At 41.3% G+C, this 14858-nt stretch overlaps 1 protein-coding gene across 3 annotated transcripts in view; it reads right to left on the reverse strand.

Annotated features, from left to right (window-relative positions):
* The window catches only part of LOC126293652 (ectopic P granules protein 5 homolog), a 393414-nt gene that overhangs the window by 64788 nt on the left and 313768 nt on the right, over positions 1 to 14858 (reverse strand). For all 3 annotated transcript variants that reach the window (XM_049986936.1, XM_049986934.1, XM_049986935.1), the window contains 2 exons: positions 6795 to 6974; positions 5135 to 5316 (listed from right to left, as the gene is read on the reverse strand). In XM_049986936.1, the coding sequence (XP_049842893.1) occupies positions 5135 to 5316; positions 6795 to 6974 (362 nt within the window). The remainder of the gene's footprint in view (positions 1 to 5134; positions 5317 to 6794; positions 6975 to 14858) is intronic.

A 14858-nucleotide genomic window follows, 5' to 3' on the forward strand; every position in this document is an offset into this window, starting at 1 on the left:
TGATCTGATTGTTGTCTCATTCTAGCTGATTAGTATCTTAATATAACTGTCAATGTCAAGTAGTACTGTAGAACACAATATACAAAACTAATGTACAATCCAATAAATAAGTATATTAACAATATTGCTTGCTCGTGTGTGTGTGTGCGTGTGTGTGTGTGTGTGTGTGTGTGTGTGTGTGTGTGTGTGTGTGTGTGTGTGCCTTCATTTCTTTTCTGGACAAGGCTTTGGCCGAAAGCTCACGTGCGACAGTTTTTTCATTGTGCCTGTCTGCAACTCAACTCATCTTTATGATTAGTAACAATCAATCCCTTTCATACTCTTCTCTATATTCCATCCAGGACTTCCCATTGTTTGATATATGCATATTTCATATACGCAGTTTCCCTCTTGAGTCTTTGAGTTTTGCATAGATATTTATCAATTTTCATTATTTTCCAGAGAATTTTTCTTCGTCTGAAAATTCAATCAGGTACTTGGATAAACTAATAGTATCAACCAATAATATGCATGTTTGGAGGCAGTTCGTTGTTCATGTCTCTTAAAACTTATAATTTTTTTCAAAAGATGACAATTTTGTCAAGAACGATGTTTGCTGTACAAAAACACTATACTAAAAGTTTAAATAAAATAGAAAGAAACTTCCACATGGGAAAAATATATTAAAAACAAAGATTCCAAGACTTACCAAGCAGGAAAGCGCCGGTAGACAGGCACAATAAAATAACAGACAAACACACACACAAAATTTCTAGCTTTCGCAACCAACTAGTCAACACAATCTGGAACCACAACACCCCAATTCAGTAGTTAACCTTTCCTCCAAACCTCTCTCCCAATCCGAAACCTCTGTCCTATCCAAAGGCCTTACCTTCAGCCCCACTACCAGATTCAACCAAACTGTCCTTGTCAAAGATTTACTGTCCTACACTCATAGTCTCTGCTGGAAATATCACTTTGCCATGAAGAAAAATAATCCTGATCCCACTCCTAATGATCCAACTCCCCAAGACACTATCCAAATTGAACCCTGCCTGGAACAGTTCCGTCCTCCATCGCAGTGGGACCCACCTCCTCTTCCTCAAAATCACCCTCTCCAAACCTTCCAGGAATTTCTCACTTTGAGCCTTGCCTATCAATCTTTCTTGAAAAATCTTAATGCTACTCCCAATCTGAAAGCTGACTGATCCACCATCATTCTTCCGGCTGACAAGGGTTCCACGACTGTGGTACTTGATCATCGGGAGTATGTGGCTGAGGGACTGTGTCAGCTTTCAAACAACTCTACATACAAAGTTTGCCAAGGTAATCCCATTCCTGATGTCCAGCCGGAGCTTCAAGGAATTCTCAGAACCTTAGGCCCCCTATAAAACCTTTCACCTGACTCCATCAAACTCCTGACCCCACTGATACCTCGCACTCCTACCTTCTACCTACTTCCTAAAATTCACAAACCCAAACATCCCGGCCACCCCATTGTAGCTGGTTACCAAGCCCCCACAGAACGTATCTCTGCCTATGTAGATCAACACCTTCAGCCCATTACATGCAGCCTCCCATCCTTCATCAAAGACACCTACCACTTTCTCGAATGCCTGGAATCCTTACCCAGTCTGTTACCCCCGGAAACCATCCTTGTAACCATTGATGCCACTTCCCTATACACAAATATCCTGCACGTCCAGGGCCTCGCTGGAATGGAGCACTTCCTTTCACGCCGATCACCTGCCACCCTACCTAAAACCTCTTTCCTCATCACCTTAGCCAGCTTCATCCTGACCCACAACTTCTTCACTTTTGAAGGCCAGACATACCAACAATTAAAGGGAACAGCCATGGGTACCAGGATGGCCCCCTCGTATGCCAACCTATTTATGGGTCGCTTAGAGGAAGCCTTCTTGGTTACCCAAGCCTGCCAACCCAAAGTTTGGTACAGATTTATTGATGACATCTTCATGATCTGGACTCACAGTGAAGAACAACTGCAGAATTTCCTCTCCAATCTCAGCTCCTTTGGTTCCATCAGATTCACCTGGTCTGATTCCAAATTCCATGCCACTTTCCTTGACATTGACCTCCATCTGTCCAATGGCCAGCTTCACACATCTGTCCACATCAAACCCACCAACAAGCAACAGTACCTCCATTATGACAGCTGCCACCCATTCCATATCAAACGGTCCCTTCCCTACAGCCTAGGCCTTCGTGGCAAACGAATCTGCTCCAGTCCTGAATCCCTGAACCATTACACCAACAACCTGAAAACAGCTTTCGCATCCCACAACTACCCTCCCGACCTGGTACAGAAGTAAATAACCAGAGCCACTTCCTCATCTCCTCAAACCCAGAACCTCTCACAGAAGAACTCCAAAAGTGCCCCACTTGTGACAAGATACTTTCCGGGACTGGATCAGACTCTGAATGTGGCTCTCCAGCAGGGATACAACTTCCTAAAATCCTGCCCCCAAATAAGATCCATCCTTCATGAAATCCTCCCCACTCCACCAAGAGTGTCTTTCCGCTGTCCACCTAACCTTCGAAACCTCTTGGTTCATCCCTATGAAATCCCCAAACCACCTTCCCTACCCTCTGGCTCCTACCCTTGTAACCAGCCCCGGTGTAAAACCTGTCCTATGCACCCTCCCACCACCACCTACTCCAGTCCTGTAACCCGGAAGGTGTACATGATCAAAGGCAGAGCCACGTGTGAAAGCACCCACGTGATTTACCAACTGACCTGCCTACACTGTGACGCTTTCTATGTGGGAATGACCAGCAACAAATTGTCCATTCGCATGAATGGACACAGGCAGACAGTGTTTGTTGGTAATGAGAATCACCCTGTGGCTAAACATGCCTTGGTGCACGGCCAGCACATCTTGGCACAGTGTTACACCGTCCGGGTTATCTGGATACTTCCCACCAACACCAACCTATCCGAACTCCGGAGACGGGAACTTGCCCTTCAATATATCCTCTCTTCTCGTTATCCACCAGGCCTCAATCTCCGCTAATTTCAAGTTGCCGCCACTCATACCTCACCTGTCATTCAACATCATCTTTGCCTCTGCACTTCCACCTTGACTGACATCTCTGCCCAAACTCTTTGCCTTTAAATATGTCTGCTTGTGTCTGCATATGTATGGATGGATATATATATGTGTGTGTGTGTGTGTGTGTGTGTGTGTGTGTGCGCGCTCGCGCTAGTATATACCTATCCTTTTTTCCCCCTAAGGTAAGTCTTTCCGCTCCCGGGATTGGAATCACTCCTTACTCTCTCCCTTAAAACCCACATCCTTTCGTCTTTCCTTCTCATTCCCTCTTTCCCGAAGAAGCCACCGTTGGTTGCAAAAGCTAGAAATTTTGTGTATGTGTTTGTGTGTTATTTTATTGTGCCTGTCTACCGGCACTTTCCTGCTTGGTAAGTCTTGGAATCTTTGTTTTTAATATACTATAAGTTTATGTTTATGTGGGCGGATGTTAAAGGTAAGTGATAAATTATTAAATTAGAAGTAATATAAGATGGAAATAAAAGAAAATTGACTGAAAATATGTATAATTATTGTCTAAAAGTTATAAATGTGACCATGTAGGTCAATCTATGTGTGTCTTTTCTCTGAGTACTGGTTTCTGTTTTGCTCAATATGGTACTGAATTTGCCTTTTGTGTGAATTTATTACCTCATGTAGCCACCACTGTTACACAAACATATCATTAAAATGGCTGCAATGTTGGAAGAATTGTATTGGGAAATGCATCACTAAGCATAGTATAGGGCAGTCAAATGAAATTGAAACAGATGGAAAAAAAGTAATTAAACTGTTTGCTATTTGAAAACTAATTCCCGTAACTGTTAACACATTTATCCCATTGTGAGACAAGATCAGCACTTTATGGAGGATGTGCAAGAGCTTCCCAGCGAACCTTGACTGAAGTGAGCACCACCAATTCCAAATGCCCACAAGTGCTGATAGATGGTATTATTCTGTTGCAGAACAACATGTTACCAAGGTTGTTGTGACTAAACTGCAGAAGTTTTGCTGGTAAGCCTCCATATAATTCTGATCTCTTCCCATGTGACTTCCAAATTTTTGGAACCCTAATGAAAGACACTGGATTTCCTTTGGATGAAGAGGGGCATGCCTGGGTACAATCATGGTTCCATAGGCGGCTGCAAATGTTTTTCCATTAAGGTACTGACCATTTTGTCTCACAACGGGATACATGTGTTAACAGGTGTGGTGATTACTTTTGATGTAATCAACTGTTTCTTACTTTTTCCATCTGTCTTATTTTCATTTGACTGCACTTTAGAGATGAGATTAGTTATTTGGGCGGCAAAGTGACTGGAATGTCAAAAGCAGAGAGGGCATAAAATGCAGACTGGGTATAGCAAGGAAAGTATCCCTGAAAAGGAAAAATTTGTTGCCATCAAACATAAATTTAAGTGTTAGGAAGATTTTCCTGATGGTATTTATATGGATTAAGCCTTGTGAGGAAGCAAAACATGTACGGCAAACAGTAAGGAGAAAATAGTTTTTAAAATGTGGTGCTGCAGAAGAATGCACATATTAGATAGGTACATGTGAAAGTACTGAAATGAACTGTGGAAAAAAAAGAAATTTATGGCACAACTTGACTAACAGAAAGGATTAATTGATAGAACACTTCCTAAGACACAAAGGAATGGCCAAGTGTATGGGTTAAAAATTGTAGGTAGCATCCGAGGCTTGAATCAGTAAGCAGACTCAAGTGGATGTAGGTTGCGATAGTCAATTAGTACTATTTTTAACATGTGGAGGCTTCTATTTGTTTACATATATTTCAGAATGGTTGTTAGGCAACTGAAACTGCTTTCATCTAGTTGTAAGAACATTATATTGCAATCCAGATCATTAAAATTTAAGATGAATAATACAGATCACTGTGACTTTCTAACCTGATGATATCAGGTTTTACAAAATTTATAAGAAGTTCAACAGAGATAAAGAGACTTGTACAGAATAGGCTAGTCAGCAAGCTGCATCAACACACTTTTCAGACTGAAGACCACAACAACAACAACAACAACAACAACAACAAAATGTCATTATTCACTCATTTCCATAAACAAAACTATCCAGTGCTGACTTACCCAAGTGTTGCAATGTCTATGCTACGGCCTGTGTCATCGTCATCAGTATCCTCGGGTGCCAGAATGACGCGGGGATCACAGCTCATGACGTACCAGTTGGCAATGGACTCGAAGGCAGTAGAGTCAAGCAGATGCCACGCAAACCTCCGAGACTCGAGGAGCAGGGGCAGTAGCTTTGTAGACTGCAAAGAAAGTCATTTATCCAGGCATTATTTAGTAATGACTTAAGACCGGATCACACAAATATCAGGAATACAAGGTGTGTCTGCAAAGTAATGCAACAATATCTATTACAAGCATCTCACAATGAAGACAATGCTAAGTTTTGAGCTTCGCTGGCAGTCTTGGAGATTTTGCATTGTTTAAAATCTGGCAACACACGACCACATTCATTCACACAAGCAACCACACCTCACACACACACACACACACACATGCCCACCATCTCTGGCAGCTCGGACCAGAATGCAACTTTCACGTGAACAAAAAACAGCAATCTGGGGAAGCACGGAAGGTGAAAGGACAGCATGGTCTGCTCTCTCTTGCTACCCATGCTTTGCTGTCCTTTCCCCTTCCCTGCCCCCTCCAGACTCCTGTTTTTGTTCACGTGACAGCAGTTGCATTGTGATCCAAGCTGTCAGAGATGGCGGTCATGTGTGATGAGATGTGCTTGTTTGTGTGAATCAATGTGTACATGTTTCCTTTTCTGATAAAGGTTTTGGCTGTCACTATTGTCAAGCTATCCAGTATTGGAGTAGCATCCCAGAATTGGATGTCCAATGATATTCCAATACCAGAGAGCCTCGGCAATAGTAGCAATCTAAGAAGGGGAAAATAAGCTGAAGATGTGAAATTTGTGTTAGCAAGGACATTTGAGTAGGGCTGTCCATTACCTATGTTAGCCATAATGCTGTGGTAGTGTAATGGTTAGCATACTTGCCTAGTAAGCAAGGAGATCTGTGTTCAAGTCCCAGCCACTGGACAAATTTTAATTCATTTCTTCAGCTTCCATCATTATAATAGAAAACAATGAGACTAAAATTTAATTATTTCAGATCTGTAAATCACCTTCATGTGAGTGAGGTACAGGCAAGATTTCCCCATTACGTCCAATGCTGATGTGCTATTCCAATACTGGAGAGCCTCAGCAACAGTGACGAGCTAAGAAGGGGAAAATAAGATGAAGATGTGGACTGTAGTTTGTGCTGGGGAGGAGGGGGGAGGGGGGCGGGGCAAGGGACTAGTGCTGTCTGTGCAGCTAAGCAAGCTATAATGCTGTGGTGGTGTAATGGCTAGCCTACCTGCTCAGTAAGCAAGGGGACGCACTCACAAAAGGGTTAATCCTTTCACGGGCTGTAGGGAGAATACTTACCACCAACTGTATTTCTTTGGGAAAGATTGCACTAGCTGTAGTTTCAGTTTGTTGTGAAAGACAGTTTTAGTTGTGAAATGTCTCTTGTGCCTTTCAGGGCCCCTCATTAAATATACATACCACTAAGTAACATTTTTTCACTATTTTGATGAAGTAAGTTGCTAATGATGGAGGTGGTCACCATAATGTTGGCCATGGAAATGGTGCAGGTACAGATGAATTTCACAGTTCACATAAAAATGTTAAACTATGGATACTAAAGATGTCACTTTTCATAATGTCACCTACCTGTCTGACAGATGGCTCACAGGAGAGCTTGACAAGCAGGTGGAGGAGGCACGCGTGGGCCCTTGCTGTGAGGGCTGGGGGGAAAGTGGACAGCACGTGTCCCACCCAGGACCACCAGGCCACCTCGACAAACATGCCGCCCAGGAACTGGTGGCAGTCTGGCAGGTACTGGTCCACCACCTGACGGCACAAGAAACACAAACATAGTCTACATCTGCAGCTACATCAGTAAACTACAAACCGCTGCAAAGTGCAGCTACTCCCCACTCCACTCCACTCGAGGACGGTACACAAAATAGTACCGCACCTCTCACTATTAGCAGAGGACAAGTACACTGACAAACAAAATGATGCTGTAATCAACTGTCGTCTAGAAAAATAACAACAATGAAACTTTGACAAGCAATGCTCTGCTGCAATGAAACATTTAAGGAAAATTTTGTTGGTCACATCAAAACCCACTAAAATTAATCACCGAGTTGGCAGCACTGATGCCTACCCATATCTGGACCTTTGTCCCTAGAAGTACTTCTCATATTTCAACACCTTCCTTTACAAAGGGTGACCATAATCACACTTTCACTACCTGAGAGTGCCCCATGACATATGAATAATCATAGGACAATGAAACTTTGTGGAACCATTTGCAAGGATATGCAGGAGAGAAATAATGAATAAACCACAGAAAGGCACATGTTAATTTCCATGTGGGAGGGTAACATATGTTTATGTTCTAGGTTACAAATGTTGCTCAATATGGTGACCATCTGTGTCCACAACAGCCTGGAGCCACACTAGAGATACCACCTCACAATTGTTTGTAGCATTTTTCGAACGGTGGATCACGGAATGTTCAGCTGTCGTAACACATCTGGTGCACAGCCTGATGATCATACATTGTGTCCAGAATTCTCAGACATGCCAACAGTAACTTCTTCAACAGTTTGTGCAGCAATTGGTCATTGCCCTCTCTGAGGAGCAAGTCCCAAATCATCATCTCCAAGCCCAGTGCAGAAAGAGGACCTCGCAGTATTTCTTTAATGTGTCGACAGTCGCTCAGAGTGGGAGTAGGCATTAGGAGTAATTTAAAATGGAATGACCATATGAAATTAAATGTTGGTAAATCAGGTGCCAGACTGAGATTCATTGGAAGAATCCTAAGGAAATACAGTCCAAAAACAAAGGAAGTAGGTTACAGTACACTTGTTCATCCACTGATTGAATTCTGGTCACCAGTGTGGGATCCGTACCAGATAGAGTTGATAGTAGAGAGAGAGAAGATCCAACAGAAAGCAGTGTGCTTCATTACAGGATCATTTAGTAATCGCGATAGCACTACAGAGATGACAGATAAATTCCAGTGGAAGACTCTCCAAGAGAGATGCCCAGTAACTCGGTACAGGCTTTTGTTGAAGTTTCGAGAAGATACCTTCACCGATGAGTCAAGCAGTATATTGCTCCCTTCTATGTATATCTCGCAGAGAGACCACGAGGATAAAATCAGAGAGATTAGAGCCCACATAGAGGCATACTGACAATCTTTCTTTCCACAAACAATACGAGACTGGAATATAAGGGAGAACTGATAGAGGTACTCAAGGTACCCTCCGCGACACACCGTCAGGTGGCTTGTTGAGTATGGATGTAGACGTAGATGTAGATGTAGATGTAGATGTAGATGTAGAACAGGGGAGGGGGGAGGGGGGCAATGACACTGTCACAGCTATGCCTTTTAGCAAAGATACGATCTGAAGAACAGGAGAAAAAACAATGCTGCTAGCATGGGACCCAGCTGTCTGCCTCACAGGAAGCCAGATGGAATTTTTGCTCAAAATTTAGTAATGAAATCCCTCACTGGCTAATAGCAGTTATTTTGGTAGCAGGGGAGAGTTCCCATGCATGTGTACATGCACACCTTCTCATTGGCTATCACTAGAAATCTGTTACACACTGAGGGGAGACTTTTTGCCTTCCTCTCCACTCCAAGGGAGTAATGTACATTACTGCTAAACCACAGAAGACTCTGTAAGAATAGGGGCTTTGTTAGCATGTTTATTAAATTATTACTGCTTGGAACTCACACACACTATTGCAACTGGCCGACGAGATTCTGATGCTGGCACAACTGGATATGTTTTGTAGAGAACAGTAAGAAAGTATTTGCTCCAGGGGCATCGTAATGAACAGTAGCTCCATAGGCATCATAGTGAACATTTAGTTAGTGAGAGCTGTCTTCAATTTAGAGCAGAACTTAGATGCTGGTGAGAATTCTCAGCCATCCCTGCATCCAAAATCCCTGTTGTTTCTAGTGTCTGAGGGATACCTTTTTTAGTTTAGACTCAGGCACCATGCAGTGAAAGAAGTTAAAACAATGGAACAATTTGTACCTCACCACACTTCTTTCCATTACCAAATTTGGGATTTCTTAATGCCTCAGGATGTGTCCTTCAAAATGCACTTGTGTGTTCTTTTGTGCATGCTGTCTATAACCCATGTTTCGCTTTTATATAAGGCTACACTCCAGCCTTACAGAAAAGGTTTTCTACCAGTTAAATTAGTTTTATATGTTTACACATTTCTCTGCTTGAAATGTTTTTCTTGCTACTGCAAGTCTGCTCTCTATACCCTCTCTGTTTCAGTTATCGTCGGGTATTTTGCTGCCCAACTAGGAAACTCATCTACTGCTTTCAGAGTCACATTTCCTAATCTAATTTCCTCAGCACTGCCCAACTTACTGTTACAGCGCCCAATTACCACTGCTTTACTTTATTTTATATTAATTTTATAGCTTCTTCTCACAACACTTTACATTTCATGTAACTGATCTTCTACATCTCTTGCAGTCTCTCCTAGCCTCAGCAATACCATTTGTAATTAAATACAGCGAGCGTCAGAATTAAATGCGCAGTTTAGATGGATAACTGCTCAGGGGGTGGTGGGTGGAGGGAGTTGCATGTGGCCTCCCTTTGTTCTGTTGGTGATTCTATTTCAGTAGCCAACACGGTTTGGATTGGAGCGCATCGGGGCTTGGTCATGCATGTGTATTTTGAAAACATCTGATCTGTGATTGCAACGCAAAGGGCTTCTCAGCGAAGGATCAACATTCTGTGCAACAATTCCTCTCCTAATCTGAACACAATTTGGTCCTGGGCTCATCAATTGAAGGAAACTAGTAGCAGACTACAAAAAGATACTAATGGCACAACAGGTCCTGAATGACACCAAAGAAGCGCAGCTGGTGAAAGCAGCAGTAGAGCAATCACCAAGGCATTATGCTCAAAGGCACTCTGTTGCATTGGGAATTTCAGACTACAGTTTGGGGAGGATTCTGCCTTTTGATTCGAATTTCCATCACTTCAAAATCACAGTTCAACAATTGAACGCCAACCACCGAAATCTGTGTGAACAGATTCTTATACAGATCTCTTCGGACGCAACTTTGTCCATTAGTGATGAAGCAGATTTTCCCTTTAGTTCTTATTGTGGATAAACAAAATTTTCATTATTAGTCAGGAAAAAAACCCCAAATTATTCACAAAAGACTGTTACATTTCCCTAAACTAATGGTGTGGTGTGGCTTATCGCAATCTGGCTTGACAGATCCATACTTCTTTGAATTGGAAAGCATGACCGTGACTGTGAATTCCGGGCATTATGTTTCAATGTTTCAGAAATTTTTGCAGCTGAGATAGTTGCTGACAAGAGATTGGGAGACTTGTGGTTCCAACAGGATGGGGCTACAGCTCACATAGCCCGGAATTCATTTAATGTTTTGAGGGATGCCCTCTGAGGAGTGATGTGGGGTGACCTGTGCAGTCACCAGATTTGAGCATTTGTGATTTCTTTCTTTTGAGATATCTGAAAGAAAAAGATGTTCAAACATCACGCTCATACTCTACTAGAGCTAAGGGAGCAGATTATTGAAGAAGTGAAGGTATGGGTATGCATACTGCTGCTGACAGCCGCAATCCTGAGGACAGAATTTTCAACGCTGAATGAAAATAAAATGGTATAAACTAGTAGCTATGGAAATAAAAACATTTTATATTTAAATAACCTGATTTCCTTTTTATAACTCCTCAACACCACATATCTTGTAAGAATTGAGATTATGTCACGGATGTAATTAGTTTCTTCTTCATAACAAAAATAAGTAAATAAATGTGTCCCCGTATTTAGAAAGTACCAATTTTCATCAGAAGGGAGGCTGAAATTGTACTAACATATCATAATTTCCAAAGTATTTTTTCCAGTCTATTGCAGGTTCTGGCAACTACTACTATAATCATAATAACTAACTACATACAGAATGGTTATTTTCGATCATCATGTTCATTTACCCATAAGCATGATGGTTTCTATGCCTGAGGATTATCACTTAATGACCAAAACTGGTAGCAAAATATAGTGGACCCTTGTACATTCAGAATAGGTGGGACTGTAGATCTTTCACATCTTCAAAAATTCAGATAACACAGAAATTCTTAAAAAAGTAAAACGATATGAGTTAAATGCCAAAAAAACACAAATTATACATTCTTTTCACATACATTTTGACTAGTTATAAAAAAAAACATTGAGTTTTGTACACTGAAACAATCAGTAGGTTTCTTTACAGGCAGATGCTTATGTTGTTTATGTGCACCACCACCATGCCTCTGCTCCATGAGCATTAGTTCGATCACAGCTGTTTCCACCTGTTTTCACAAATATACCATTATTTTGTCCAGCTGAATTTGTTCTCTGTGTGTGTGTGTGTGTGTGTGTGTGTGTGTGTGTGTGTGTGTGTGTGTGTGTGTAGAGCTGATTAGTGAAGAATCCGATATACTCATTTCATTTGTCTCATACCTGTAACTCATCATTCTTCTCTTGAAGTTTGAAGGTATTTCCAATGGAACAGAAAAACTGGTAGAAGCTAACCTTGTAGAAGATCAGTTTGGATTCTCGAAAAACGTAGGAATACGCGAGGCGTACTGCCCAAAGACTCCTCTTGGAAAATGGGTTAAGGAAACCTATCTACCTAGCATTTGCAGACATAGAGAAAGCTTTTGACAATGTTAACTGCAACATACTCTTTGAAATTCTGAGGGTACCAGAGGTAAAATACAGGGAGCAAAGGGCTATTTGCAACCTGTACAAAAATCAGACGGCAGCTGGAAGAGTCAAGAGATGGGAGTGAGACAGGGTTGCAGCCTATCCCCAATGTTACTCAATCTGTAATTGAGCAAGCAGTAAAGAAAGCCAACAAAATATTTGGAGAAAGGATTAAAGTACAGGGAGAAGAAATAAAAACATTCAGGTTTGTCAACGACATTGTCATTCTGTCAGAGACAGCAAATGATTTGGAGGAGCAGCTGAACGGAATGGATAGCACCTTGAATGTGGGATATAAATGAACATCACCAAAAGCAAAACAAGGATATGGAATGTAGCTGAATTCAATCAGGTGATGCTGAAGGAATTAGAGTAGGAAACGAGACATTTAAGGTAGTAGTTGATTTTTGCCATTTGAGCTGCAAAGTAGAGGGGATACAAAATGTAGACTGACAATGACTAGAAAAGCTTTTCTTAAGAAGAGAAATTTGTTAACATCAATTTTAGATTTAAATGTTAAAAAGGCTTTCCTGAAAGTATTTATATGGAGTGTAGACACGTGTAGAACTGAAACACTGACAATAAACAGTTTAGACAAGCAGAGAATACGAGATTCTGAAATGTGGTGCGACAGAAGAATGCTTTCTACAAGGATGTCACCAAGCAAAAATCATCTCTAGCCGAATTTATAAAACAAGTTAGCATGAACTTGGTAGCTGCAGGAGCAGACACTCAGGTGTGGAACCAACATCAACCATTAAGTGTAGACAGAAAGTTTGGTTGTTTCTCAGGAAATGTACTACCCACTGTCAACAAAGTAAACACCATGTGCTACTGTAAAGTTTGCTGTAACAGAGAAAAGTAAGAGGCCGGCAAGGAAATATGGAAAGAAAGCATGTGGTGGAACAAAGACTATAATGTTGGGCTTTGTGTACCATGGTGTTTTTAAGGCTACCATTTGGAAGCAAAATTATATGTAATCATTTTTTGCCATAAAATATGAAATACATGTGCACTTGAGGGGTCATTATTTTGTTTTTATCACTACTTGAAATCTTTGTGAGCAAAAGTAAAACTTTATTCAGGCTGGCAGTTCTCTCATGTTCTTGGCAACACTAATACACCAGTACTGATGCAAACTTATATCCTAATTTATGAAGTTTAGGGTTTAAAATGATGTTAGATGTGTGCCTCTAAGCTGCTTCACTGTTGTGTAATTATCCCTTAAATTTGCTAAAAAATCGCCAGTTCACCTACACAGTAGAGAAGGAGAGATAGCAGTGTTGACTTTGTTAATGATCAAACTGTTAGAATATATTTTGTCTGGCATATGAGGAAAGTCCAGAAACAATGAGTACTGAACCTCTAATGCTCAAAGAAACTGGTTTTCAGTAAAACAGGCAGTACTGCATTCAAGGACAAGGTTTTGGCAGCAGAACACACACTCGTTTGTCTCAGTCAGATATTGAAAAGAATGTCTCCAATCCAAATCCTGCCAGCTGCAAGGTCAGGAGAATAATACAGTAGCTTCTTGCTAGAGGAAATGTGCTGATCCAGATATTTAGCAAAATCAAAACTGTTTACGGACCTGCGTGTCGCCACTATCAGTGATTGCAGACCAAGCGCCGCCACACGGCAGGTCTAGAGAGACTTCCTAGCACTTGCCCCAGTTGTACAACCAACTTTGCTAACGATGGTTCACTGACAAAATACGCTCTCATTTGCCGAGACGATAGTTAGCATTGCCTTCAGCTACGTTGTTTGCTACGACCTAGCAAGGCGCCATTATCAGTACTATTTATATTGTGAAATATGTAACGTCAAGAGTGACGTTCATCATTAATGGATTAAAGTTAAGTATTCCACCAGCTACATCCGTTTTTCTCAACTCTAATTCCCTTGTCATGTTCCAGACCTCACGCCAGCCTGCGTGAGCTAAAACGCGCGCATTTTGGCCTCCTTTAGTAACACGGTGGGCTCTCCTGCCAACCACAACAGTTGACATAGTGAACAACATATGAGAAACAATTTGTGATGACTACAGATAGGCTTCGGATGAGATTATGCAGTATTTTCAGAAATCTCAAGATATCTTCCGCATGGGCTCATTAATGAAACAGTTGGTTTTGGAACTGTTTTGGCCCAAATACTCACGGTCTCAGTCTTTTGAGACCGTAAAGGCATTCTCCTCACTAAATTTTTGCACCAGGGAGAAACAATTAATGCTGTATGGTAATGCAAAACCCCAAAATAAACTGCAAAGGAAGAGGACTATTACCAAAGGGAGTGTACTTGTTGCACGACAATGCATGTCTTAAAGTAGGCAATCCTACACAGCAAGTCTTGGAATCATTTGATTGGGATGCCACTGACCACCCAGCTCACAGCCATAATCTGGAATCTTCAGATATTCCTTTTTTCACCTCTCTGAAGCTGTTTATGAGTGGAAAAAGTTTTCTACTGACAATGAGATTTCCTTCAAGCAATGGACCAAACAGATGTATATCTGTGAATTTGTGAAGGTTTCATAAATATTTTGCCTTTTTGATTTTTAAACATTTCAGTATTTTTAATTTCTGGACTTGCTCTTACAGTACATAAAACAGAGGAAGGGGAGGGAGGGAGCCACTGAAGTGGGGCCTGATATTTTTATGAAATGATATGTACCACTTCCAGGCTTCTATGACAACTCAGGATGTCTGTGACATTTAGCAGTAATTACATGTCAGGACACTACACTGTAGTAGATATTATTACGATACATGCAGATGGGAGAACATCTTAACCCATCATATCCACAGGTCAGAATGTTATGTCAGCGTTTCCACGAGCTGTATCTTCGCATGCTTGGAAGGTGTTTAGAAGACAAAGAGAAAAAGAAAGAAATCTTATGGCTACAATGGATTCCATAACAACAGACTGTCAAACTGACTTATGTAGACATACTTTGTAGGATTGTTTTTGTAAGAG

This window comes from Schistocerca gregaria, chromosome 10, assembly GCF_023897955.1.
Source record: "Schistocerca gregaria isolate iqSchGreg1 chromosome 10, iqSchGreg1.2, whole genome shotgun sequence".
Classification (NCBI taxonomy): domain Eukaryota; kingdom Metazoa; phylum Arthropoda; class Insecta; order Orthoptera; family Acrididae; genus Schistocerca; species Schistocerca gregaria.